The sequence below is a fragment of the Pygocentrus nattereri genome, chromosome 20, assembly GCF_015220715.1.
Source record: "Pygocentrus nattereri isolate fPygNat1 chromosome 20, fPygNat1.pri, whole genome shotgun sequence".
Classification (NCBI taxonomy): Eukaryota; Metazoa; Chordata; class Actinopteri; order Characiformes; family Serrasalmidae; genus Pygocentrus; species Pygocentrus nattereri.
The window spans coordinates 23,484,560-23,510,608 of record NC_051230.1 but is presented as its reverse complement, the minus strand read 5'-3'; the positions used below and the strand labels follow the sequence as shown (position 1 = coordinate 23,510,608).

The 26,049-nt window shown below is 39.1% G+C and overlaps 2 protein-coding genes across 2 annotated transcripts in view; both read left to right on the top strand.

Moving 5' to 3' along the window:
• Positions 1-22,620, top strand: part of coro1ca (coronin, actin binding protein, 1Ca) — a 55,285-nt gene extending 32,665 nt beyond the window's left edge. The window contains exons 3-11 of the mRNA XM_017686928.2: positions 5,712-5,834; positions 8,685-8,814; positions 10,448-10,629; positions 12,118-12,237; positions 13,390-13,494; positions 14,062-14,207; positions 14,751-14,808; positions 16,048-16,296; positions 18,720-22,620. Of these exons, the coding sequence (XP_017542417.1) occupies positions 5,712-5,834; positions 8,685-8,814; positions 10,448-10,629; positions 12,118-12,237; positions 13,390-13,494; positions 14,062-14,207; positions 14,751-14,808; positions 16,048-16,296; positions 18,720-18,839 (1,233 nt within the window). The 3' untranslated portion in view covers positions 18,840-22,620. The remainder of the gene's footprint in view (positions 1-5,711; positions 5,835-8,684; positions 8,815-10,447; positions 10,630-12,117; positions 12,238-13,389; positions 13,495-14,061; positions 14,208-14,750; positions 14,809-16,047; positions 16,297-18,719) is intronic.
• Positions 22,621-22,757: 137 nt separating this feature from the next.
• Positions 22,758-25,537, top strand: selplg (selectin P ligand). Its single transcript, XM_017684684.2, has 2 exons — positions 22,758-22,895; positions 23,411-25,537. The coding sequence occupies exon 2, from the start codon at positions 23,411-23,413 to the stop codon at positions 24,350-24,352; it is 942 nt and encodes a 313-aa protein (XP_017540173.2). The 5' UTR covers positions 22,758-22,895; the 3' UTR covers positions 24,353-25,537.
• Positions 25,538-26,049: the final 512 nt, after the last annotated feature.

The window sequence follows — 26,049 nt, the reverse complement described above, 5'->3', positions numbered from 1 at the left end:
TCCTTGTGGCATGTGCTTTTGTGTGAGACCACCACCCTCATTGTAATTGCACGCACGCACGCACGCACGCACGCACGCACACACACACACACACACACACACACACACACACACACACACACACACACACACACACACACACACACACGTGATCTCTCACTTTCATGCTTTCTCTCTAGTGTTTCCCAACCATGGTACTGGAGGCCAACTGCCCTATGCATTGTAGTGCTTTCCCTGCTTTAATGCAATAAGTTAAGCTCTGTAAGGGTTTGTTAGTGAGCTGATTCATTGGATCAGGTGTATTGGGAACGAGGAAAAGACAAGTGTGCAGGGCAGTGGACCTCCTGAACCAGGGTTGGGAAACATCAGAAAGTTGTCAAAAGTTGTGCTAGACCACTGAAGCAGAACTAAACGCAGCAGAGTGAGTGAAGCAGGGAGTAATGAGTGAAATGGGCCCTACACAGCTGGTGTTCTCTCAACATTCAGATTTTATGTGGCAACGTCTTGACAAAGGTAAGGTTTTTATTCACGTAACTGTTCGAAGTGCAGTAACGGCATTGTGGCGCAGTTGAATGAACAGATGGACAGGTAAATGAATGGATGGACAAATGATAGATGAGCTTAAAAGCTATTATACTTTCAAGGTTGGCTTTTACTTAGTTATTAGTTTTCACTTCATAAGCTTCTCTGATTCAAACACAGACACTGAACATAGTTTTGTTAAAGCTGTGTGCACGGGACAACTTTGGGATTGTGGAGGGTACTAACTGAGATTAGGCCCAGTTTACATCAAAAGACAAGTTATTGGCCAAAATGCACTGGCCATTTCATAAAGATTGGGAAGTTATCCACAGGGCCTACTTTGCACGCGTGTTGTTTGCCACAAGAGCAAGATTAATGTACTTGGAAGGAAAACATGAATTTGTTCCATGGGACTTTAAAACAACATCGTCAGCTGTGAATTCTGTTTATATGTAGTAGCATTTGCATGCAGTAAAGCTACAATACGCTGCCAGACATTCTTGCGTGCAAGTTCAAATTGGTGTGAGATTGTGTTTGTGTTTGTATATGTGGATGCTGATTTTACAGCAGTTCATGCTGTGTTTTTAAATGGAGCTAGATTTGGTGTTTTTCCAGTGATGTCATCACCTGACTGGCTTAGCATGTGTCCAGCAGTGGGAACCAGTGGCCACAAAGCAGCAGCATGATCCCCTGCTTACACACACGTTCTTCTGTAGCAGCCAAGCTCCTAATCACCTGCTCACGCGCTCTTTCTCATTCATTGTTTTGCAAGAGGCCAAAGGTCAAGACCTGGCACACCCAGAGGGCGCCGATGTCATCAGGAAGTCAGCTGGTGTGAGCAAATCCGCAGGCTTCCTTTCATTTAGTGCCCTTTGTGCGTGTGAAGGAGAAAGTGGGCAAAGAAAGCACATTATTATTATTGGTTGTTAGGTCGATGATTGAGCTGCATGATATGGACAGAATACTAGTATTACAATGATATTTCTGCAGAGGATTGTAATGATGTGGAACTGTTTCATGGTTTCAGTGCGAGACGTTAGACAAGCATTTTATAATCTCTGCTCGTATATCAAGAGGAGAGGGTGTGACGCTTTGGAACTCACAGGTTTGATAACACAAGCTCAGTGTGTAGAATACTGCAAAACAGCTGAAGCACAAAGTCCCTGCTAGCACGTTGACACTATCTGTAGCTTTAGAACCAGAATGCAGTGATGAGAATGCAATGCAAAACATTTAAACCATATATTGAACTTAAAAATAATACAAAGAATTCTTACTGTTTAAATATATTCCCATTTTTTTTATTTGTTGCCAGCAATACTTTTCAAAATAGTTGGGGCAGAGACAGGGAAGTTGTGAAATGCTATAAAAAACATAGAATAATAGAATATAATAACCATATAATAATAGAATAGAAAGAAAGGGACCATATTGGTTATTATTGGGTTTTCGAGGTACCGAAAACCAATATTGGATAGCGATTTTTGGGCCCTTAGGTGGCACTGCAATAAAAACTGGTCTACATTTCAGCATGAAATTCAGTAGCGCTTCTGAAAGCCACTGTCTGAGAACACAGTTCATGGCTGCATACACACATGCAAGTTAAAACTCTACCATGCCAAGAAGAAACTGTATATAAACAGCACCCAGAAATGGTGCTGCCTTTTCTGAGCCCCAACTCATTTAAGATGTACTGAGGCGAAGTAGAAAAGTATCCTGTGGTCTAACAATTGGAATTTGAGAATCATTGACGCCCCGTCCTCCTGACTAAAGAGGAGAGAGGCCGTCCGGCTTATCAACGCACAGTTCAAAAGTCAGCATCTGTCATGGTATGGGGGTGCAATAATGCACATTGGATGGGTGACTTGCACATCTGTCAAGGCACCACTAATCCTGAACAATATATAACAAAAAGGTTTTGGAGCGCCATATGCTGCCATCAGGGAATGCCTTGCTTATTTTGGCATGACCAAGCCAAACAACATTTCTGCCTGTATTACAACAGAATGGCTCCATAGTAAAAGAATCTGAGTGCTAAACTGGCCTGCCTGCAGTCCAGACCCCTCACACAATGAAGATACTGACACCTAATTTAACAAAAAACATCAGCAACGAGGCTCTGAACTGGTGAACAGCCTAAGTCCTATACCAAGCAAGAACGGAAAACATTTTATTTTCAAAACTACAGCAGATGTTCTCCCACATGCTTAGTGTTGCTAAAGGAACAGGCGATCCAACACAGCAGTAAACATGCTTCTGTCCTAGCTTTTTTGAAAGGTGTTGCTGGTATCAAATTCAAAATGACTGTATATTTAAAATAAATAAATAAATAAATAAATAAAAAACAACAAATAAAAATTCTTGGTAATGTATATTACTTTGTAATTTGAAGATTTCAATGAAATGAGGAATTTTTAAAAAGTACAAATCTTTCAAAATACAGGACGTTTTGCATCTTAATTTTTTTGTTTTTATGAGAATGTCCCGCCAAATTCATATCAGTACAAGATGTCCACCGCTACAGTGCTCAAAAGCAGTTTTGAGACCTTTACATTGTTTTTTTATTTATTTAAATTATTGTTTTGTTAAAATGTATTATGTGCTTTTCCATATTTAGAGTTCATGCATTCAGCTATAGGTTAGCCCATCAAACTTCTGCTATTCTCCCATGCTATTTGGAAAAAAGTCAAATGCACACAAGGGAAGATCAAACCAGATATCTTCAGCTCTATTCCCAGAAACCATTCAAAACATATGAATGGTATATATTGTTAAATATTCATTAACATTCCGAATCATATTGCTTTAGAAAACTCAAATTAAGTTGATGTCAAAAAATATATTCTTTTGACTGTAAAGTCTTAATTGTAGTTGCAGCGCAGTCATTGTTGGTAGTCCATATACATTTTTGTTTGAACACTAAGACATATGTTAATACTTTTTGACTTGCACTCATGCTTCTGCATACGGTAATGTTAGAAAGCATACAGTGTTTGTTCATGCTTTAATTTTCACAAAGTACTCATACTGTCACTCAAGTACAGTTTTTCTGTACTTTTTCCATCCCTGTGGTTGCTTGAGATGCTTACTGAGCAAAACATTGTCAATTTTAGAAGCCAGTGTTAGGATAATTGTTAAATGATATATTGTGCAGCATCAGTCAATGAATTGTATAACTCAATTACATAAGGGAGTCAGCAAGGATAACTGGTGGTATAGTGCTTAATTTCACACATGCATGTATGAATCAGAATGGCAATACGTTTCCTAGGAGAATCTTGGATCTTCTCATGTGCAGTCACTTACACATACCCTCCTGTAGCACTCATTTACACGGTATGGAGGAATTTGAGCATTAGCTCACTCCAGAAGAATGCCCAGTTATCCTGCGCCAGGCCCGTCATGCGGTTCTGTGATTCAAATGCTGTAAAACCCCAAAGGATGAAAAAATGACGCTGAGACAAACATCTGAATTTGGCCCACACACTTTATGGTCATAAAAGGTCACACTTTATTTTCAAGCACCCTGCCAAAGCTCTGGGTGCTTAGTTTTTTGCAGTCTGGACTGTTTTGCTGAGTGGAAACTTCTGTGAGCTGTAATTTCTGAAGAGTTTTTGTCTGTCTGACTGACTGAACGGATTCACTTCAATTTTAATCAGTGTTTCAGACTGTCTGAGTCTGTGTGGACACGCCTTTTTAATTCTGCCGCTGTGTGGAGGCTAAATGGCATATTTTTTTATCTGACAGAAGCAGGGGTAAAAACGTGTGGTTGTGATTTTGTTGCAATAAACAATTCTGCTGTTTTCCTTGCTATGATTCAGACTTTCTGGAAAATAATTCATTCAGAATGGTTGAAAATAGAGATGATATTCCTGCCTGAAGCAATTAGTTGAGTCAGAGGCAGCATCGATTATATGCAAAGTTGCTTGCACTTCACATACAGGGCATACAGAGGATTCGTCTTGAGAGTGATTTGAGTGAGATTAGACAGGGATGAACTTTTTGAAATTCACTGAAAATAAATAAAGAAATAAATATAAATCTTCTCCCTCACATTTAGTTTGTGTTAATCCTTGAGCTGAGTACAGCTCTGGATGTTTGAAAAAAAGCCAAAAACAGCTTGTCCTTTGTCGGTCATTATTTGGTCCACTGAGATGACGTATGTGGCTTTCTTGTGGCACAGAAAAGTTGGTGGTTTTTCAACTTAAACTGAAGCGCTTTGCGCAGCCTGGAGATAATTATCAAAGCTTTTGCTAGAAATGTACAACAATTAACTAAATGCCATAAACATGGGCTAAATTAGGGATGCACAATCGTATTGGTATCAGCAAAAAATAATTTAAAGGAATTGCTGCATTTAACAAACATTTAGATTTGAGCAATAGTCAAAACTGATATTAGATGTATTTAATGTACTTTTAAGAGCGGAATATTTCGGTAACTTTGGGCTACTGTGGCTAAATGTTTTATAGTTTATAAATTTTACTGCCTGTGTTATATGCATCTTTAGAAATTATGTATCAACATCAGCATCAACAAATAAATGTTTTAAAATATGCATACCTGCCCAGAATTCTTATATTGGAGCAACATTGAGTGTACAAGATTCCACAAATGGATAAATCAGCAAGCATTTAAAAAGACCATGTTCCAGTGGAATGCATATGAATGGGTGTGTCAGTCAAGCTGTTTCTTATTGTAAGCCAGGTAGATCTCTGCCAATTCATTATGAATATAAAATTTATTTATTTTTTGTTCTCCACTGATTACAAGTTACATCCTTTGAACTTGCAGATCTAGGATGTGTTTTGGCTTTTTATTAAAATTTATCAATTGGACTAGCTCAGAGTGCACATGTATTGCAGCCTTACTGCACAAGCATGTGCGTGTAAGTAAACACGGGCACACTAACAAAAGCTGCGCTGGTGTTCTCTCTGGTGGGCCTGAATGGCAGGAAGTGCCATTGTTGAGGAATGTGGAAAAAGGATCCTTTTGCTTTTTCCATTTATCTGTTCCTCTTTTGGGTTTCTTGCATGTTCAGATGTGTTTTCAGTGAATGTTGATTAGATCATTAGTGTGTTATGATATGACGTTATGGTTCTTGGCTGCAGTAGTCTCTTTTCATAGAAGAAAATATCCTGTTTTAATCTGCATTTTCCCCCCTCCCCCCTCCTTGTTCTTCCCTGCAGACGGGTCGTATAGACAAGGCCTACCCTACGGTATGTGGACACACCGGGCCAGTGTTGGATATCGATTGGTGCCCCCACAACGACCAGGTCATTGCCAGTGGGTCGGAGGACTGCACCATCATGGTACGTTTCATCTATTACTTTAGATTTGTCTTTGTTTGTCTTCTTTAATCTTGCGTGTAGTATCTAGTTCTCATGTGATAGAATAGGAAATGGAAAATCTACATTGGAACAGCAGGTTTACCACAATTTTCAAGACTCGGTCTGTATTATCAGTGTGCTCAATTTCAAAGTCTGTTCAGGTCAAACCATATTGATTGGAACTTTTTATTTACATATAAGTAAGTGATTATCACTCTTTCTTAATTAGAGATTTATCCCTTCTCTGTTAGTAAAGATTTACAGTGTTTTGCAAAATGTAGAGCCTACCCTTCTTATTTCTGTATAGTTTAGTCAAAACAACCATCAAGTATAATTTTAAGTATCAGAAGAAAAAACACAATGTGTATATTTAACATGGTTGTTGAGGCGTTAGTATAATTTTCCAGCTATCATGTATATATTCTTTTTTTTTTTTGCGTCCATCCTTTATTACAGCTTCCATTATTTTCAGGAAGTTTGCTTTGTGTTTCAACACAATCTGCTTCTCTAACAGTCAGAAGACATACATTTGTAACAAACACACGTACATGGGTAACACCCACTCAGTCCTTTCACTCTCAAATCTGCTGTAGCCACGTAGTCGTGATTTTATTAAAATAGCAGCAGATGAGACGACTTCAGCAGTGACAGGCTTCCCATGTTTGACGCATCAGCTGTGATGCTGCTCAACTGAAAATCTAAAATATATTTAGACACCTATTTTTAATATGTTAATATAATGTTTTGTGGAGAGAGGTTTTTAGGTGGGTGAATGCTCTTAAGAACGAGCTTGTAAATCTGCCTGGTACAGTTCAACAGTGTTTTACGGTAGCCTTGTTAGTATAGATTATTTGTAACTGAGTGATCTTCTAATTATTTTGATAATTAATTGGGTGGTTGTGTAGAACACGCTAGTGTTTGAAGTCTTTGTTTTTGCCCAAATGATAGAATCAGGAGGCCATGACACTGAAAGATCGTTATTCATATGGCAAAAATTCATGATACCTAAAGAAATTTTCCTGATGTCGATATGTCAAGATTTTTGTCAGCAAAAACCAAAAAAAAAAAAAACAAAAAAACTGGCATGTCCAAAAAGGCAAAAAAAAAACACAGTGCAAAGATTAGTGTCATGAACTTTATTCAGTATTTCACATACTGTGCTGGACTAAATTATAACAGGACTAAAGAATAGTCATCAATTAAATGTCTTTTCAGTGATTAGTTGGTAAAAATGAAGCACATAAGAGCAGTAGAAAAAAATGACTTTTTGAGAGAGTAAATCTTAATTGTGTAACTAAATTCAAGCACATTTACATTTTATGGCATTTGGCTGACGCTCTTATCCAGAGCGACTTACAATTTGATCATTTTACATAGGTAGGCCAAGGCGGTGTTAGGAGTCGTGCCCAAAGACTCTTAGACTTATTATCTGGTCTACAGTGTAGAAGGCAGAGGTGTTAACTGCGTAATTGCGGTCAGCTCTGCTCTTGAGTTGAATCTAACTCAAAGCCACTAAACCATCAGCCTTGTGTTAGCTTGCTGACACCAGAATCTTGCTTTGTAAGTTCTGTAGCAGGAAACTTGCCGAGCCTGCTGTCTCCCCAATTGTTGATTTACAGTTACACTCCTTATTTGGCCATGTGTGTTATGCCATGTGTGATATGCTGTGCTGCTCTCACTTCCTCTCTGGAGCTTATACACTTCCTCCAGCATGGCAAAGGGAACTTTTATCATCCCATGACCCAGACTTTCTCTTGGAGACAAAATAATGATGGAAACAGCTAATATAACTGCATATTGAATATTCTCTCCAATGATCAGGCATCTCACTGTATAGAGAATATTTAGATGGCCACAGTTGCCCTACCAAGCTCTTAGTAGTTCTAACAAATTGGACATTTTTCATGAACTATCTATTAAAAATAGTCTACTTATACTTCTGTTTACCTGCATGCTGGCATAATCTAAAACTTGGGTGTCAATCCCCAGTCCTGGAGTCCAGCAAAGTTTGGGAATTTTTGCTCTTGATTCAGCCCAGCAGTTAATGCCACGTTTAGTTGGAGGGACCGCAGTTCACCACTCCTAGGTGAAACACTCCTTTTGTCACTTATGTTTGCACTGCCCTAAAGTATCATGAAAAATGTGTGAGTCAGTGGAACCGTCTAAACATTTTCATCGCCAGATCTATTTTGAATAGTCTCAGTTTTGGCCTAGGCGTCATTTTCTGATTTATAATGGAATACTCAGCTCGACTAAGACCTTAGTAGAACCGTGAAACAAAACTGTGTTGTTTACCATTGTTGTGCATGTACCTGGCACCAGGTAGTTACTAAAATGCAAGACCAGGTAGAGAGAGAGATGTATATTGGACTGACTAATGCTTGAATAATGTAGGGGGGAATGGCACATAGAGGTTTGGTGTGGCATGACTGAAAGAAAAATAGGCATTAATTTATGCTTGATCTAGTGAATATGTACTTTAGTCTGAGTTGATGTTGGTGATATCTGACACTTGGAGAACAGATCTAAGTGCAGTTTTTGTGATCTCACTCAAAATAAACAGAGAAAGATGAGCTCCACTAGATCAGCAGTGCAGATCTGATTGGTTGCAATATTTGCACTCTGCTGCCCCCTTGAGTCTGGTAAGTGCGGGGTGCATGTTCTCAGCAAACATGAACATGATCTGGTTTATAAAATCAGTTGAGAAGTCACATCTAAATTACATTGACTCTTCTTGAAAAGCTGTGCCCTGGATATATACAGCGCTATTTTAAATCGTGATGTAAATGTCGATTCATTTAAAAGTGTTTACTTCTTGTTGTCATGTTTTAGGTGTGGCAGATTCCTGAGAATGGGCTGGTGACCTCCATGTCAGAACCTGTGGTGGTGCTGGAGGGTCATTCCAAAAGAGTGGGCATCATTACCTGGCATCCTACTGCCCGCAATATTCTCCTCAGTGCAGGTGACCAACAATATTTTTAATTTAATTAAGTGAATCTACTTGTGAAAGTTTTGTTCATACAAAACGGGTGTTTGCTAATGCTTTGTAATTCCAGAAATGAAGGAAGATTCCTGTAGAATTTTATTCAAAGAGCAATCAAGCAAGTCTTTTTAAGACAGATAATGGAAGATGCATTTTATAACTACCAACAAATTATCACTATTAAACTACATGGACATAGATGTGTGTGTCTTATATAGTGCTTTTTTCAGTCTTTGTGATAATGTTGTAAACTGTGATAAAAGGTTAGGTAATTATGGAGCTATTAATTTTTTATATCCGTGCAAGCCTGGTCTCAAAATGCCAGGTCCAGCAAATACTGTTGTCTCTTTAGTCTGTTTTTTTCATCGCTTACTGTACAGTCTGGATTAATTAAAGGGGAGTTACACAGATTTTTCAGAATGTCTGCATAGTTTAGGAGGGGAACAAAGTGACCGAGTGGTTTGATGTGCAGTGGTTCATTTTTAGAGACTTGCTGACTTAGATTTTTTTTAGTTATTGACCAGTGTAAAGAGATCGTAGTAAACGGGGTTCACAATACAAATATGACAATTTTATTTACTGTGTAAAACCACGGGTGAACCTACATCTTCTGTGTTTTTATATGTAATGTTGATGATGGTGAAATAGTACTAACAGTGGTGAAGCTGAAAAAGATTTTTCTTTGGGAACTGTTTTGCAATACAACACCCTACTTGTGCCTTTCCATCACGAATGGATTTCATATAATACATTTAAGGCTAAAACATCTGGTTCCTATCAGCATCACTGTGAACAATTCTGACTGTCAGTGTCTGTAGAATGGAGCATTTCACATGTTTGCACCTGAAGTAGTAGCAGTTAGGTTTAGCAGTTAGTAGCAGTTATGTTTCAGCCAAATGCGATGTTAAAATTTATAGACATCACTCAAAAAATTGGTGTTCATTAAGAATCACAGAATAGAGAAAATTCTATGAACAGTAGTCCCTAAAAACCTTTGCAGCATATCTGTTATGGTTATATTGCATGTATTGTTCTGACACACATTATTTTTATTTTATTTATATTGCATTTCTCAGTAATGTAGCTTTGCGTCTCTCTGATTATGTTTCAGCAACAGGTTTCCTACTTGTAATTCACTCTTCATTTTTCATTGTCTGCTTTGCACTCCTTATACTTTTGTCTGTCTTCTCCTGTCAAAAAAAGCTTACTTTCAATCATAATTTGACCCAGAAATATACTGTGCTAATAATACTACTTTCACATTCATCCTTTATAGATCTCTGATATGATTTGTGTTGCTCTTAGCTCAGTCAGAGAAATGATTATTCCATTAGTGAGATCATGCTAGCTGGTTGCTCACACTGTGATAGAGACTTTGTTTCAGTACCTGGGGCTTGAGCATTATTTTTAATTTTGTTTACTTTTTAAATTTTATTTAGCTAAATAAGCCTGTATTTAGACTCTACATGTTAACACGGCTACACTGTGTTTTGAGAATATTGTGACTCATGCAGTTTCTTAAGCAGAGCTAGAGACAGCACCCTGCTACTGTTGAGTGTCTGTTCAGGGCTTATTTGTCTTGTGCATTTAAATTTTCTCCTCTCCTGTGCAGGTTGTGATAACATGATTATGATCTGGAACGTGGGTACGGGTGAGGCTCTGATCACTCTGGAGGACATGCACCCGGATGTGATCTACAGTGCCTGCTGGAACCGCAGTGGCAGCCTCATCTGCACCGCCTGCAAGGACAAGAAGGTTCGAGTCATCGACCCACGCAAGGAGGAGATCATAGCGGTAAGGATTTCATAATGCCATCTGGCACTGCCCTTGTGCACGTTTGTTTCTGTACCTTATGAAGAACTGGGTCCATGCTTATGTCCCATATGTATTACACATATGTAAGTAGTAATAGGAATATTCAGTAAGTGGGAATGTAAATGATTAACTGTTTTTCTGTTAACCAACAGACAAAAAAAAATGTTATTCGCAAAAAAAAAACCTTTCAGTTAACTTTAATTTCTGATAACACATTTTTTAGTTTGAGGCGGTTGTTTTAGCTAGATACACTAGAGGTGGGCGATATGGCAAATATACAATATTGCAATACTTCAAAAAATTTTCATGATACATGATGGGCCACACATTTTTTTCAGACATCAGAAGCTTGACTGGGTCTGCCTCATGGCCTGGAAAAAACATTAGCGATACAGGGTCACCCCATACAAACACATACGGTATACACATACTCTAAATCCATCTGCATTAATATGGAGTTCATCCATCTGTTATAGCCTCCACTCTTCTGGGAAGCTTTCTACAAGATTTTGAAGCATGTCTGTGGGAATTTCATCCAGAGGAGTATTTGTGAAGTCAGACACTGATGAGAGGGCCTAGCTTGCAATCTCTGTTCTAGTTCATCCCAAAGATGTTCGATGGCGTTGGGGTTGAGGATCAGGGCTCTGTGAGGGCCAGTCAAGTTCTTCCACACCAGATTCACCTAGCCATGTGTTTATGAACCTTGCTTTGTGCACTGGGACGCAGTCATGCTGAAACAGAAAAGGGCCTTCCCCAAACTGTTCCCATGAAATTGGAAGCATACAATTGTCCAAAATGTCTTGGTCTGCAGTAATCTTATGACTTCCCTTCACTGTAACTAAGGGGTTTAGGCCAGCCCCTGCAAAGGAACACCACAGCATTATCCTTCCTCCACCAAACTTTACAGCTGGCACAGTGCAGTCAGGCAGGTAATGTTCTCGTCCATCAGACTGCCAGATGGAGAAATGTGATTCGTCACTCCACAGAATTGGTTTTCACTGCTCTAGAGTCAAGTGACGGCGTGCTTTACACCACTCCATCCGACACCTGGCATTTTGTTTGGTGATATAAGGCTTGCAGACAACTGCTCGGCCATGCCATGAAGCTCCCAGTGCACAGTTATGAGTCAGCAGAGCGTTGGTGACCTTTATGCACTATACACCTCAACACTCGCTGAGTCTACCCTGTAACTTGGTGATCTGCCATTTAGGAACTTCGAGGTTCCTAAATGCTTCCTCTTGGAATATCTAGGAAGGAGGAAATTTCACAAACCGAAATGTTTGTAAAGGAAAACTGCATGGCTAAGTGCTTGATTTTATACACCTGTGGCAATGGGACTGAAAACACCTGAATTCATTTATTAAGATGCGTGTCCCAATACTTTTGTCCGTATAGTGTATTTCTAAAGGTCTCCTCCAGTTTCAGTAGAGTTTAGAAGGCTAATGAATCTGTGTGTATGTCTGGCAGGAGAAGGATAAAGCCCATGAAGGAGCAAGGCCCATGAGAGCCATCTTTCTCTCCGATGGAAATGTTTTCACCACTGGCTTCAGCCGCATGAGCGAGAGACAGCTTGCACTCTGGAACCCAGTAAGTTCCTGTTCACACAAACAGCAGACCGCCCCATACACTGGAATTATTCATTGACTAATAATTTCAAGGGTGTATCAAGTACAGCTAAGCCTAGAATGATTTTTGACAGAGAACGTCCAGTGACATTGCAGTTTGGTGGCTAAAAATATTGTCCTTCATTTATTAAAAAGCTAATGTTAAAATTATGATGGGGGGGGGGTATGAAAAACAAAAACAATATATATAAGCAAAACAGTTATGTGCACACTAATAAACAAATGCTGAGACGATATGTTCCATATTATATCCTCACGCTAACAGTGCTACAGATTCCCATAGGGATGCTAGCTGAAATTAATATAAATAATATAAAGCAAGTCTTTAAATGGAACATATATTAGCAGTATTTGGTGGATTAGTGTGCACATAAAAACAAGTACATCCTCATTTAGATTAGATTTGGTGGTGATGGTTATTTTTACTGTTATTGCTGATGTTGATATTGATCATTTTTTAATGTTTAACTGCATGTCAGACATTTTTCAGTCTGTTGAAATCTTACACTCAAATTTACAAGCACTTGTCAGACATAATCATACGTTTCTGCCTAATGTCAGAATTATTACATAATTTCCTAATTGCAATTACTTGAGACATTATTCTGTGTAACTGGAGATTTGTCTAAGTGTACACACAGTATGGAGTTAAACTTATAACCAATTTTAGCTACTAGGTATGCATAACAAGTAAGATGGCTAATGAGCAAATTAAAAAAAAAGATAATGTCTAAGAAAAGATGGGTGTGCGTGTGTAATAGACAGCGGTATGCTTGTCATTTTCAAAAATATAAAGCAAAGAAACTTCAGTTTCAGAAAGAAAAAGTGTTTAATGTAGCCTTCGGTGTAGGTCGTCAGGTCCAACGCTGGAAGACTAGAGTCTTGCACATTTAAAAAAAAAAAAATTTTTTTATTAGTATTTAGTCTTAGTACTACTAACACCACTAAAACTGATGAGTTGAATCAGGTGTTAGAAGATATCACCATATCAACTATGCTGCACCAAAAACTGACCAGAAGTGAATACCACTCATTTTGAGTCTTTGTGTAGAATCTGTGTATTACAGCACACTTCTGCTTGACCTGTTTATAACTGCGCTGATTTCCTATCTAGCAAAACATGGAGGAGCCCATCTCGGTCCACGAGATGGATACCAGTAATGGCGTCCTCCTGCCCTTCTATGACCCCGACACCAATGTAGTCTACCTGTGTGGAAAGGTAAACACCATGCTTGGCTTGCTCATAGCTTCACACACCATTACATTACTCCAATACTTTTGCCAGAAAAGGAGTTCCCAGGGATTCCCAAGACTTTGTCAGCTATATGCCTTCAGCCTAAATGATTTGTGTTGAGTTCCAGGTGTCTTATTAAGAAAGCTGGCCTCATACCTCGATTAGTAATCTGCCCTCATACATACAAGAGTGCAACATATTGCTCACTTACTTTTTGGTATTGGTTTGATTTAGAATTCTAGCTGTTTTAGCTCTTGTATACACATGACTGTTTAACATGGATAGCATTTACTACAAGATGTGGTCCATTCAGTAATTTTTGATTGGACAGTGGTGTTTCCATCAGTCTCACAAACTCCCTGCAATGCCACAACGAACCTATCAAGATTTGCTAGCTCCTAGTTTATTGTTATACTCACCATGCTCACCTTTTGAATACTGTTCCTTTTGTAAATGCTCATATGAATTGTATGCGTTTTTCCCTGGTGTAGTTTTTTTTAGTGATTTCAAATGATGCAGTCAGTCATGTCTGGTTGTTGCGCGTGTTGCCAGGGCGACAGCAGCATCCGTTATTTTGAGATCACGGATGAGGCTCCCTATGTGCATTACCTCAACACTTTCACCACCAAGGAGCCTCAGAGGGGCATGGGCTACATGACGAAGAGGGGCCTGGATGTCAACAAGTGTGAAATTGCCAGGTGAGGTGGGAGAGGTCTGATTACCTGTAGAGTTTAGTCTGCTAAATCTCTCACCTTCTTCCATTATAGACCTACATTTCACAAATGTAGTCATTTTTCAGGTCCTTTAGGGGGCCGTATGGAGCCCTAGTTTAGAACCACATTTAAACTGAAAATTTTGCTTTTGCTTTTTTATTTTGCCCTTTTGTTTTTTCAGTGTGAAGTTACCTTAGGACCCTCACTCATGACTCTGATTCATGGTTAGCTGGCTCAGTAAATTTGCGCAGTAAATTAGAACTGCATAATATTGGGCTAGCTATTCAGACCAGCTCATTCACTTCTTATACACTCCTGAACCAGTTCAAAAGCCTCTTACATCAGAATAGCCTTGATAATAGAAAACTATGTATTATGTGTTCAGTAAGGATATATAAGGTTCATTAACAATAACAAGAATGTGCCCAAGGCTGCTATGAAACAGTCATATGTTGCATTTGTGACCGTGTAGACTCTACATTGCTGTTGACATGAATGTCTTACTAAAACATTTAATTCTGTGTTCAGATTTTACAAGCTACATGAGCGGAAGTGCGAGCCTATCATCATGACTGTGCCAAGAAAAGTGAGTCTTTTTTTTTCCACTTTGTATTGAGTGCCTTTAGAGTCATTGAACACCAGAGGGCACTGAAAGCAGTGACATTCACAGAAATCATGAAGCCTCTCAGGAGAGAAGTACTGTTTTTAGGTCAGCTCTTTTGAGTCAGAGCATCACACACAGAGAGGGAATAGGATCCTAGATCAGCACTTGTCAGTCTTAAGCCCTATTCAGACAAAATTAGTTGTCCATGGGGAGGTGCGATAATGCCAGTTTACCACAGGATGTTTGTAATGTTTTTGACCAATTTGCATAGCATAAGAAATATTGGTATACATGAGAGATGGAAGTGGCTTCTCAGTTTACACATTGCCTTTACTAAAGAAACAAGCAGAAAACAAGTAACATTTAACTTAGCTATCACTTGTTTACCCAAACCATCTCTCTTGTTGTCTTGAGTGAATGCACTGGGTCATCGGCATTGTCAGATTACAAAAAAGCATAGCCAACGTCACTAAATAAAATCACTTTTCTGGATTTGACTGAGGAAAGTACACAGCTTGATTTTAGCCATAGTAAATGGGCCTTGCTTGAGCCCCTTCTTTCTTAAGAAACTCCTTTTGAAAAGGAAAAGTAGTATTTTTACCAACATTGATTTGGGTGGGATTATTGTAACCTGAGGTCATTTTTACAGCTTGTTTAATGGAAGGTTACTGACCCCGGAACCTTTACTTTAAGCGATAATGTGCAGGCTGTAAAACTGACTGACATGGTGCATTTGGACAGAACTAAAATCACTGAGAAACCGGTTAAAAAATGACATAACCCCACCTGAAACTAATCCTGTCTGAATGAAGTAATTTACAAAATTATGGCCATGTTTTCTCAGCTTTCTGAGAATGTGAGATGAGTAGAAAATTTGCTGAAATCGTGTGTTAATATAATACCAGGTCTGGAGGAACTACATTTTTGATAGTTACTGGTTCGGAATTTTGTGTCACTGCTATAGAATAGCTGATTTCAACTAACATTTAATTATGTGTATTAGCTGAATAAGCTAAATTGTAAAAGATATAGAATAGTGAGAATTCTACACTGTGCATTGACACCTTTTTGTAACTCTGTCTTAATCTGAGGTATGTAGTCAACACGGTTGTGTAGACTAGTGGTTAAGTATTGGGGTTGAGTTTAACTGACTACTTATGAGCGTCCACTTCTCTTGCAATGTCCCATAACAAATGCTGTAACTTTCCTGCCTTTCTGCAGTCTGACCTATTCCAGGATGACCTGTATCCAGACACGGCTGGTCCCGACCCTGCTCTGGAGGCCGAGGAATGGTTTGAGGGCAAGAACGGCGAGCCCATCTTGATCTCGCTCAAACATGGCTACATTCCTGGCAAGAACCGTGACCTCAAAGTGGTCAAGAAGAACATTCTGGATAACAAGCCCAAGATGAGCAAGAATACAGAGAACACCAATCCTGCCACCAAAACAGCCACCTCAGCCCCATCTATTGTGAGTGCTACAGAATAATTTTTCTTCCTCTCTGTTGTCTGCTCTTTTGTTCATTCTGTTTTTGCATGTACTTCACTTCCTTGTAAAAGATATTTACATCTGTACAAGATGCTCACAAATGCAGAGTTCATTTCCTGACTGTTAGTGCTGTAATCTTGCCTATAAACATATGCAAGGTTGATTTAATCTGCCCACCACTGTCTAGATCAAATCTTTAATCATGAGAGCTACTATACTGCCATACACATTTAGAGTTCCATGCTCACATGTACTCTCAAGCGCACAAAGCAAAAGAGAAAGCACGCATTCATTTACAAGTACTGTTGTATACAAAGGTTGTACACCCTTTCAAATGACACATTTCATTGAAGTTAACACATCTAAAGAGAATAGATTTCTACACATTTTAATGCATAATAACTGTTTATTTGCTGAATTTAACATATTTGTGTGGGTGGGTGGTCTGTGCAAAAGTTATAGCACATGCTATATTTGCAAATTAATCCCTAATTTATGTTTTTGCTCTATTGTGAATGCATTAACTTATTTACACTTTAAAAATAAAAATATCAACAAAACATGCAATTTTACCAGAGGTGTTTAAACTTTTGCCTGTGACTGTATAATCCACTGACCCAAAAACACAAAGGCATGTTGATGCTCTTGAAATGAGAATTCTTTTTAGTAGTCTGCGCAGTTAATAAACATATTTGCCTTTGACACTCTTGAGGTTTGATGTACTAAAATTGACTTTCACAGGAAGGTGCAGTACATCAGCTTTTCATTTCCTGAAGGCTGGTGATTTTGCTAAGTATGACAGAAGTGCTAATAATCACAGTCAAATACTCTGCAAAGCTGTTACTTCTGTATGTTTTGGATAAAATCTTAGAACACAGAGGTTGCTGCAATTTGCAGGGCAGTATTTGAACAACTATAAGGATACAAACATTAGAAGACTAGCAGCAGGAGGTTCAACTTGTACAGTACTGTGCAAAAGTCAGACAGCACCCTTTCATTTATTTAATTTCCAGTCAGCCTGCCATTGAGTTCAGTTTAGTTCAGTTCAGTTTTATAAGATTTAATAGGTTTTATGTCTTTGGTTTATTTTTACTGTTGGAAGCTTTAATGTAATTGTTAAATATCCTGCTTCTTTCTTGACACAAATGCAAAAATTATTCATAACAGCCATTTTTGATTGGAAATTAAAGTTAAAGACCTATTGTAAAAGCCCTATCTTTATTGCATTCACATCAAGTCAAGTCAAGAGGCTTTTGTTGTCATTCCTTCTATGTACAGGTACACAGTGGAGTGAAATTATGTTCCTCCAAGAGCAACACGGTGCAAAAAGGAACAAAAAGTGCCAAGTGCGAATGTGCAGACATCGTGTGCAAACAAAAAATTAAGCTTGAAACAATAAATACGATAAATTAAACAGGCAGGACAGTGCCAGCACTGACACAGCACTCATTCTGGACATGAGCTAGTGGAATAAGGTGCAGAGATATTACACAATCGTTGCATCACCACAAACAAGGTCAGAAATGTTATAATCACAGTCCATGTCCAACATGAAATATTTCAGTGTCTTTGAGAGGAGACTGTGGTTCATTTTTGTATTTAGAGTCCTTAAGGCTGCTGGTGGACCACACAACTGAGGGGTATTCACAAATCGGCCACTTCATTAAGTGCACGTTGTATTTATACTCTTTGTTCATTTCATCAGCTCCATTTATCATAATGGATCACTTTGTAGTTCACTCAACTGTAGTTACAGAATGTAGTCCATCTGTTTCTCTGCTATCTTTTACCCCCTTTTCCCCAGTTCCTCAGTGGTTAGGACCCCCACAGTACCCCAGCAGAGCAGGTGTTATTTGGGAGCTGGGTCATTCTCAGCACTGCAGTAACACTGACGTGATGGTGATGTGTTAGTATGGTGCGCTGGTCTGAGTGGATCAGACACAGCAATGTTGCTGGAGTTTTAAACACCTCACTGTTGCTGCTGGACGGAGAATATTCCACCAACCAAAATGTCCAGCCAACAGTGTCTAATGTCGCATCATCCACCCCTACCTACCTCATACTATATATTGCTGTCAGCCTAGAGTGTTTGACAGCGACATTTAGAATTGCTTTAGCAGCAAAAGGTCCAACAGTATGATGCGCAAGTCAAAGACCGCCTTGTCATGTGTTTAATTTCCAGTCAAAAAGACCTTTTTATACATGTATTTTGGTACCAGGAAAAAAGCAAAAACATGCCTGTAACAATGTTCTGCTTTTATTATAGGTTTTATTCTTTATTTTTCTACATAATCTTAGAAGTTGAAAGCATTTTCTGCTTGTTAAATGTTGGGTGCCTCCAGGTGCTTTTTAATGCTTTTTTAAAATGCTTGTTGGCCTCTTACATGCTACATTTTCTATTGCAGAAAGGTGAAGCGAAGCTGGATGAGGTGCTAAAAGAAATCAAATCTCTCCGAGAGCTGGTCAGCAGTCAGGAAAAGCGAATCGCCAAACTCGAGGAGCAGTTGTCCCAGATGGACATCTAAAGGACCCAAATCCCCTTCCACCCAGCAACTGATCAGGATGTTCCTTTGGCCAGGTGGGCGGGACCCGTCACTGCCAATCACCACGACAGCGTTCCGTCTGAAGCCTGCCTAGCAACGATCCCGACCAACATTCCAAGATGAACTTTTTTTTTTTTTTTTTTTTAAATCCCATTTCTAACCACCAAACTCATTATGTCTGCAAAATGAGAGAGAGAGGGAGAGAGACAAAGCATAGGTCTCTCACCAAATTCATGAATTCAACCTTACTCCAAATCCCTCAGTGGCACTTGTTTTATTGGGTATTCTTTTTTCCAAAGGTCTTAATAGTGTTTATTTTTCTTATGGTCAGACATTGTGACCAAGGTTCTAGTGATGCATTCACATACTTTGTGATGTGCTACAATGTTGAAATAGCATCAGTATTGCATTCCTCCCTCTTCCTCCTTTCCCCTCTTCTTTGTTGCCAAATTTATTTTTTTTTATTATTTTTTTTTTAGAGGAGATGTGTATGCACCTCCTTGACAGTATTTCACCTTAGCTTTTTGTTGTCTTACTCAGACTTTGTACTAATAAGGGACAATGCAATAGGCCGGTAATGCAATGGAGGGGGAACTATTTAAGTCATATATTACAGTGGACAAAAAAAGTAAACTTTTCAAGCTGATTTTAACCAACCAGTTGGAGCGAATGTACAGATCAACAGAGTAAAACAGCATCCACCTACTGAAAGAGTCTTAAATCTTATGTTTAGTTTGATCAATATTCAGGTGCCCATTTAAAACTTCTTTTGATCGTTCTTTGTACTGAAATGTTTTGTATCAGCGGATGATTCACCACTCTGGTTCTTCCAGTCTGGTTCGTCATGCTTCAGTTGCCATGGACACAGCCATTGAGATTTCCTATCATTCCCTACAACTTGCCTCTCTCCCAAAACATCCTCTCATTATGCGAAAATCATGCAATAAAGTTTTCTTTTTCTAATTAAAATTTTGATTTTTACATTCCTGGGTTGCCCCTCCCACTCTTATTTTGTTGTTTTCAGTTTAAACCCCTTCTCAGAGTTTCAGAGAGAAGAAAGCAGTGGATCTGTCTCATAGTATGCCTATACCATTTTATAGCTTTCTGACTACTTATCATGCTTCTCAGATGGCTGATTAGACATAAGTTCTTACTTTGTACATGTAATGAACGTTGCTGGAGTTCTAGATGAAATAAATAGAGCAGGATTCCTAATCTGAGAAGGTGGATAACATGTTGGTGCTTAGCTTCACAGTGGACAGTGGAACAAAGCACATTAAGCAGGTCTTTAAATAAATAATAAAAAAAAAGTTGGTGTGCCTCATGATGCATAAATGGGATCTTGTACAGTAGCATTTAAAGGGGTAGTTCAATCTGTCTGTTAGGGTGGCCAGCAATTAACGTTAAATTAAGTCCACACGTCCAATTTTGCACTGTTACAACTACAGAACTTGCATAATGGTTTCATAGTACCCCAGTATTTCATAGAAGGTACTGAATTGAATAAAGTGTGTCATTTGAGGTTAAAACGCCAAACTAGCCATTTACTGCTAGTCATTTCAGCATGAAATATGCCCCAATGTTAAATTCTGAACATTGCAACATCAGCTTACTTTTTCTCTAAACCTAAAGGGAAATTTCAATGATTTTTCAACATTCCTTCATAATCAAATCGATAAGACGTAAACATCCGCAGTGGGGGAGTGAAAAGAATTCTTCCCAGTGTTGGTGATGGGAGCCAGACAAGTGAAACCTTTTAATGGTTCAAAGTTTCCCTCACAAAAAGCTATTGCATGGTTAAGAATACATCATCTGATGCCTCAGATACTGTTTTACAATAGCTTTAAGATAAAGTTTTGGCCTAATTTATTTATTTATCCCCCCCTCCTTCATGGTGCAGAGATTCATGCTGGGCACTTTAAGGTAAAATAGTTCCTTTAGAAAACTTATTTTTTCAGGTTTACTACTAATTTGCCTTCAGCATTACATATGAAAACTCAGGATGGGTGTAGGTTCGCTGGTTGTTTTGGATTGTAAAGAAAAAGACTACATTTGTCCTGTAGATATTGTCACCGTTGCTTCCCGTCACCACCACTGTAAAGAAATCAGTTTCTTTACATCAAACCACTCTGAATCCCTTCGTTTGCATCTCCGCAGAAATTTTGAAAAGTCGTTAATTTCTCTTTATATCATTTCCCTTTCTGGCCAAAGCCTTCAGATTGTTGCTCTGTTGTCAGGTCTGAACCTAATAAAACCTCAGGAGTTTGCCCCCCTTTTTCATGAATGTTTTGACCTTATGTCGTCAGTGTTGGCGTAGACTGCCACAATCATTCCATGCTTGACTTCCTGTTTCCGCTGCGAATAGCAAAACTGTCCTGCTCTGCTAGCCATGCGAAACCAGCTCTCTAGGGCACTAGCATTGTCTAGACTGTACAAATCATGACTTTGTCACAAGCCATGGCTCACTTGTGAACTGATGGTCACTGGTGTCAGAATATGCAACTTTTCTGAGGTGGTCCATGAGTGAAACCTAGCTTTTCCTTTGTGCAAATGCCATTTATGAACTACTATGTGAACACATTCCCAATGTGCTTTGTCCAAGTGTTTGTTGCCACAGTTTCCCCTGCACCCTCACTAAACTTGTCTTCACATAGTTCATTCCAGGAACTGAGATGATCGCAGGTGTTTTTGCATCCTCTTTTTTTTTTTTTAATAAATCACTCCACCCGCAGAGACAATACAGTACCTCTGCTGGTGTGCACAGTTTAGATCAAAGGATTTTCATGGGATTTCCTGCTGAGGATGTCTGTATCCAAAAGTGCTGATTAACAAAGAAAGTAGGCTAGTGGATGAACAGTATAGAAGAAAGATATCGGTGCCATTTTGTAGTGGTTCCAGTAGGTTCTATGCATTTTTAGCAAGGTTAGCAAGGTCTTTTTGGGAAAAGTAGAAACTTAAGAGTTGATATGCACAGATGGGTTTAGGAAGTGTTTGAGAGATAGGAGAGATACAATGTCCATGTGAATTGATAGATTAGCATGAAAGGATTATCAAACAAATGCCTTTTACCTTAGAATTTATTGCCTTGACAGTGGATTTTGGTCCTTTAAACCACCTAAATCCATGCAGTTGGGCAAGTATCACTGAAATATCTTAAAGAACAAGGCTGTCTCAGTGATCTGTGGGCTTTTGGCATGTTCATTTTCCACGATCAGGTGAATAAGACTCAATGTCCAGCAGCTGTCTTAGTGGTTTTGCATACACCAGTAAGGCCTTATGTATGGGAACCTCTGCTTTGTTTGTTAGTGTGGGTGGAATAAGCCCTTGTCCACTGGTTCTAGTCTACTTCACTTAACTGTCTTAAGACGGTGCAGGTTGGCATTTGTGAAAGGCAGCATTGTTTGTGTGTCAGGGTGAAAGTGCTTATGTTGGAATGATGGAGTATTGTAGGTGGTAAGGAATACAGATTTAAAGTGATTCCTGTAGGTTGGATAGAATCTAGAAAGCTTAGTGTATGGGATTCCATTTAATGCTGTAAATAACTTTTTTTTTTTTTTTTTTTTTTTTTTTTTTTAATTTCAAAATTTTCTTCCTGACCCCCAGACCGCATAAGAAAATGCATCAAAGACCAAACAGTAAAATATTAAAAATTTAAAAGAAATACTGTTTTGTGGGTATTTGTACTGTTTTCTTTCCCATTCATTCTGTTTCAAGCATCAGAGAATCTCAATGGCTATCAGAAAAATAAATATTAACTGTTGAACTCTCTTGTATGTTTTGTTCTTTCCAACATTTAGGGCCCACCTCCGAGCAGGAGGTTGTAATGTGTCGAATTAGGGAACTGAAGCCTGCGTGTGCTTTTAAAACAGACTTCCATTTGCACACTTGATGCTTGCGTCAGTTTGAAACCTCAGAATGGTCTGACGCTGAGACAACTTCCTGAACTTAAATTTAAACGGTGAAAGGGTTTTGACGCAGTTCAAGCTGTTCGAAAGAAGTGCCTGCAGCTTCGGTTCGGCACTAAGACATTCAGAGTCCGTATGTATACAGTTCTTTTATTTTTTGCTTACTTGCTTTTGCTTCTGTTTTATCTGGGATGGAGGTGTGGAGCTCTTGAAACTTTTAACTAACATACTGTTACACTCTGGAATGACACACAAAATGGCAAGCAGCCATCAAATGTGAGGTTGCCAGGCTGTGAATAGAGGTGGAAACTTTAACAATCTCTCCCTGAAAATAGTTTGAAGCTGGCATTAGTTGAGGATGTTACCCACGTGAAGTTCTAGTGATATTCGCATAGCTTATGAAATGAGAAAACTCTGGCATTTAAAGCCACATTTAGCAATATAAATCCTGGACTGAAAGCTTCTGTTTGTGTTAATGACTGCTGAAGTTTTTCATTTTAAAATTAGCTCAGACTAGGGTTAAGAAAAAAAGCTGGACCCAGTGTGTTTTGACTGTAAGATGTCAGTGTTTTGAAGATGAAGACTGACAGTGTTTCAGACAATGCAATTCTGGTCCTCTTCAAGTTCTGCTTTCTTTTTATGCTACAGATGATGGCCATGACTAACAGACCTGTGCTAAGGCTACTTCTTATTTTACTACTGGCCATGAGCAGCCTGGTCTCTTCTAGCGGGGATGAACATCAACTTTCGACCTCCACACAGTCAAATGACAGGGGAACCACCCCCAGAACCGACCCTGAAATTCAATCTACCAGAGTTCCCAAGGTCCATGTAACCCAGACTCCAGAGGGGAATGAAGAGAACTTTGGTACAAATGTTTCAACAGCTCCTCATACTTCAGAAATGACCAACAGTCAAAGTTCAAAGGGAAATGAAACTTCTGAAGGCTTCCATTCCAGTGAAAGAACAGAGCCCAACACCACCAAGCTGGCAGGTACTGAAAGTCCGGCCGGTAACAAAAGCTCTGATCAGACTGAGTCTCCTGTGAGAAATAGCAGCCTTGGCCCCACATCATTATCAGGAAGTTCTGCTCGTACAGTGGAGCCCAGAGTGGTAACCAACAAACAGGCCACGCATTCAGTTGTTATTGTAACGACCACAAGTAGATCCTCCACGATGAGAACTGTTTCTCCTTCTACCATCAAGAAACAAACACCAACCAAGGGCACAACCGCCAGCAGTGAAGTCATAAATGATCATATTTGTCCCACCGAAGCTTCAAAAACAGAAGGCCTTGTAGGCCGTTGCCTCATCGCCATTGCCTTGCTGGCTGCCCTGGTGACCATCTTCATCATGTCCACTGTCATTTTAGCTACGAAGCTGGCAGCCAGCAGATACAGGAACAGGGAGGGTCTCCTCCAGGAGACGGAGATGGTCTGCATATCTGCCCTCATGAATGACACAGAACATCCCATTCCCAAGCCGAGACACCCCAAAAGCAATGGTGCCTTGATCCCTAACACTGAGGACGAAGATGGGGATGATCTCACCCTAAACAGCTTCCTGCCTGACACAGAAGTTGTTGCGTAGAGGTTGCCACTGGTGTTTTCTGTTTCAGGATTCTGTCCGTAGTTTGATAAAAGGACATGATTTTCCTCTTAACCCAAACACAATTCGATCAGCCCAGACAGGTTTGTTGTCTGAAGTTTGCTTCTTCTTTCTAACAAGTAAAGGAAGTTTATACCTGAAGGATGTTCTTATATTCAAGGACAACTCTGTTGGAGCTAGTTTTACCTGGGGAGGTGTGTTTGAGATTGCTTAACAGCCTGATGTGATTTGACATAAGTAATGTTTGTTATGCAGTGTGTGCAGTGCTAATTTATCAGGTATAAGCTTCCATGACTTGTTAGCCACATTGCAACTCATTAGCCATTTGCTTGTTTCAGGAATTATTTTGTCTACAGGCTGAATAATCTTAGTTATCCCACAGTGAGAAATATTGAGACTTAAGGTGGTTTTGTTTGCCAAGATATCATTTTTTGAAGTGTGCAAAACTAAAGTTGCACTCCAAACAAGTCTTGGTTAATTGCATTGCGTGTTTGGGCTAAGGGGAAAACTGAGTAAATTAGGTTTTTCCACCAAACTATCAATATGATTCTGTTTGTAAAAACCTGCAAAATGAGGGTTTGGGTCTCTGGGAATAGGGAACCCCTGGACACTATTGCAGGTCCTTGATAATCCCATCACTCAAGACAGTGCCTGATTGAATGTGGAAGATGTAAACCTGCCCAAAGGAGTCTTTGGACCCTCAAACCCTCAAACTCAGTGCTTCTCAGAAATGCTTCACCCATATTGCAACAATTCCAAAACGTCTACTGAGCAGTGCAAAGCCAAAAGCTAAAATGTGTTTGAGCACCAGAAGATCCGAAACTGTGCTTCATCTACTTTTTACTCATTTCCTTTTCACCGGTTCATCTGACTCGTTGATTCCTTTCCAGAACGCTTAGAAAGGCTTCGGCCCACATGCGACTGTTGGGTAGTGTCAGCCACAGGAAGCATCTGAGAGCATGCTGTACTGATGAGAGGAAGAGGAAGTTGTTTTCTTTAAATAATATTTAGTGCATTTTTGTGTATGAAGTGAAAACCTGCCTAGCAACTGTTACCATGAACTGTCCTGTTCTGCTCAGAAGCCTGACCAGATTAGAATGTCTTAATAATACTGTACTGTGACATAATATACTTCTTAAATACACATTTTATGCCTTAATGAATTTAGAAAGGACTGTTCACATCATAAGATGATAATCCTTTATTAGTCCCACAGCGGGGAAATTCACAGTATTACAGCAGCAGAGTAATAGAAGTAAGGCACTCGGTAATAGAAACGGGAAACAGTAAAAACATTATAAATAATAAAAATTAAAGTTAAATCTCTAGACTATTTACAACAAAATAGGAAAAACGTTGCATAAGATCTGTATTGCACTTATGAACATATTGCACAATGAAAAATATTTACATTCTGAATATATCATATTGGATCTAACAGCGCTGTACCTAACAGGCTGCCATACAAGCAGTCATGAATTCTAATGATTACAGTTGTGCTGAAATGTTAATTGGTCAGTGTTTCCAGTTGCCTTTTTTTTTGAAAGACACGGCAGATGCTGTTCATATTATATGTATGTGTATCTAGACATATACAATCACTTGATAATATACAGTACTGTGCTCCCCTCATTTATTACATTTCCAGTCAAAATGGACATTAAGTACAAGTCATTTGT

What these genes read in the sequence shown, in the direction of transcription:
- selplg (XM_017684684.2), top strand. Translation starts at nt 23,411, where the DNA reads ATGATGGCCATGACTAACAGACCTGTGCTAAGGCTACTTCTTATTTTA.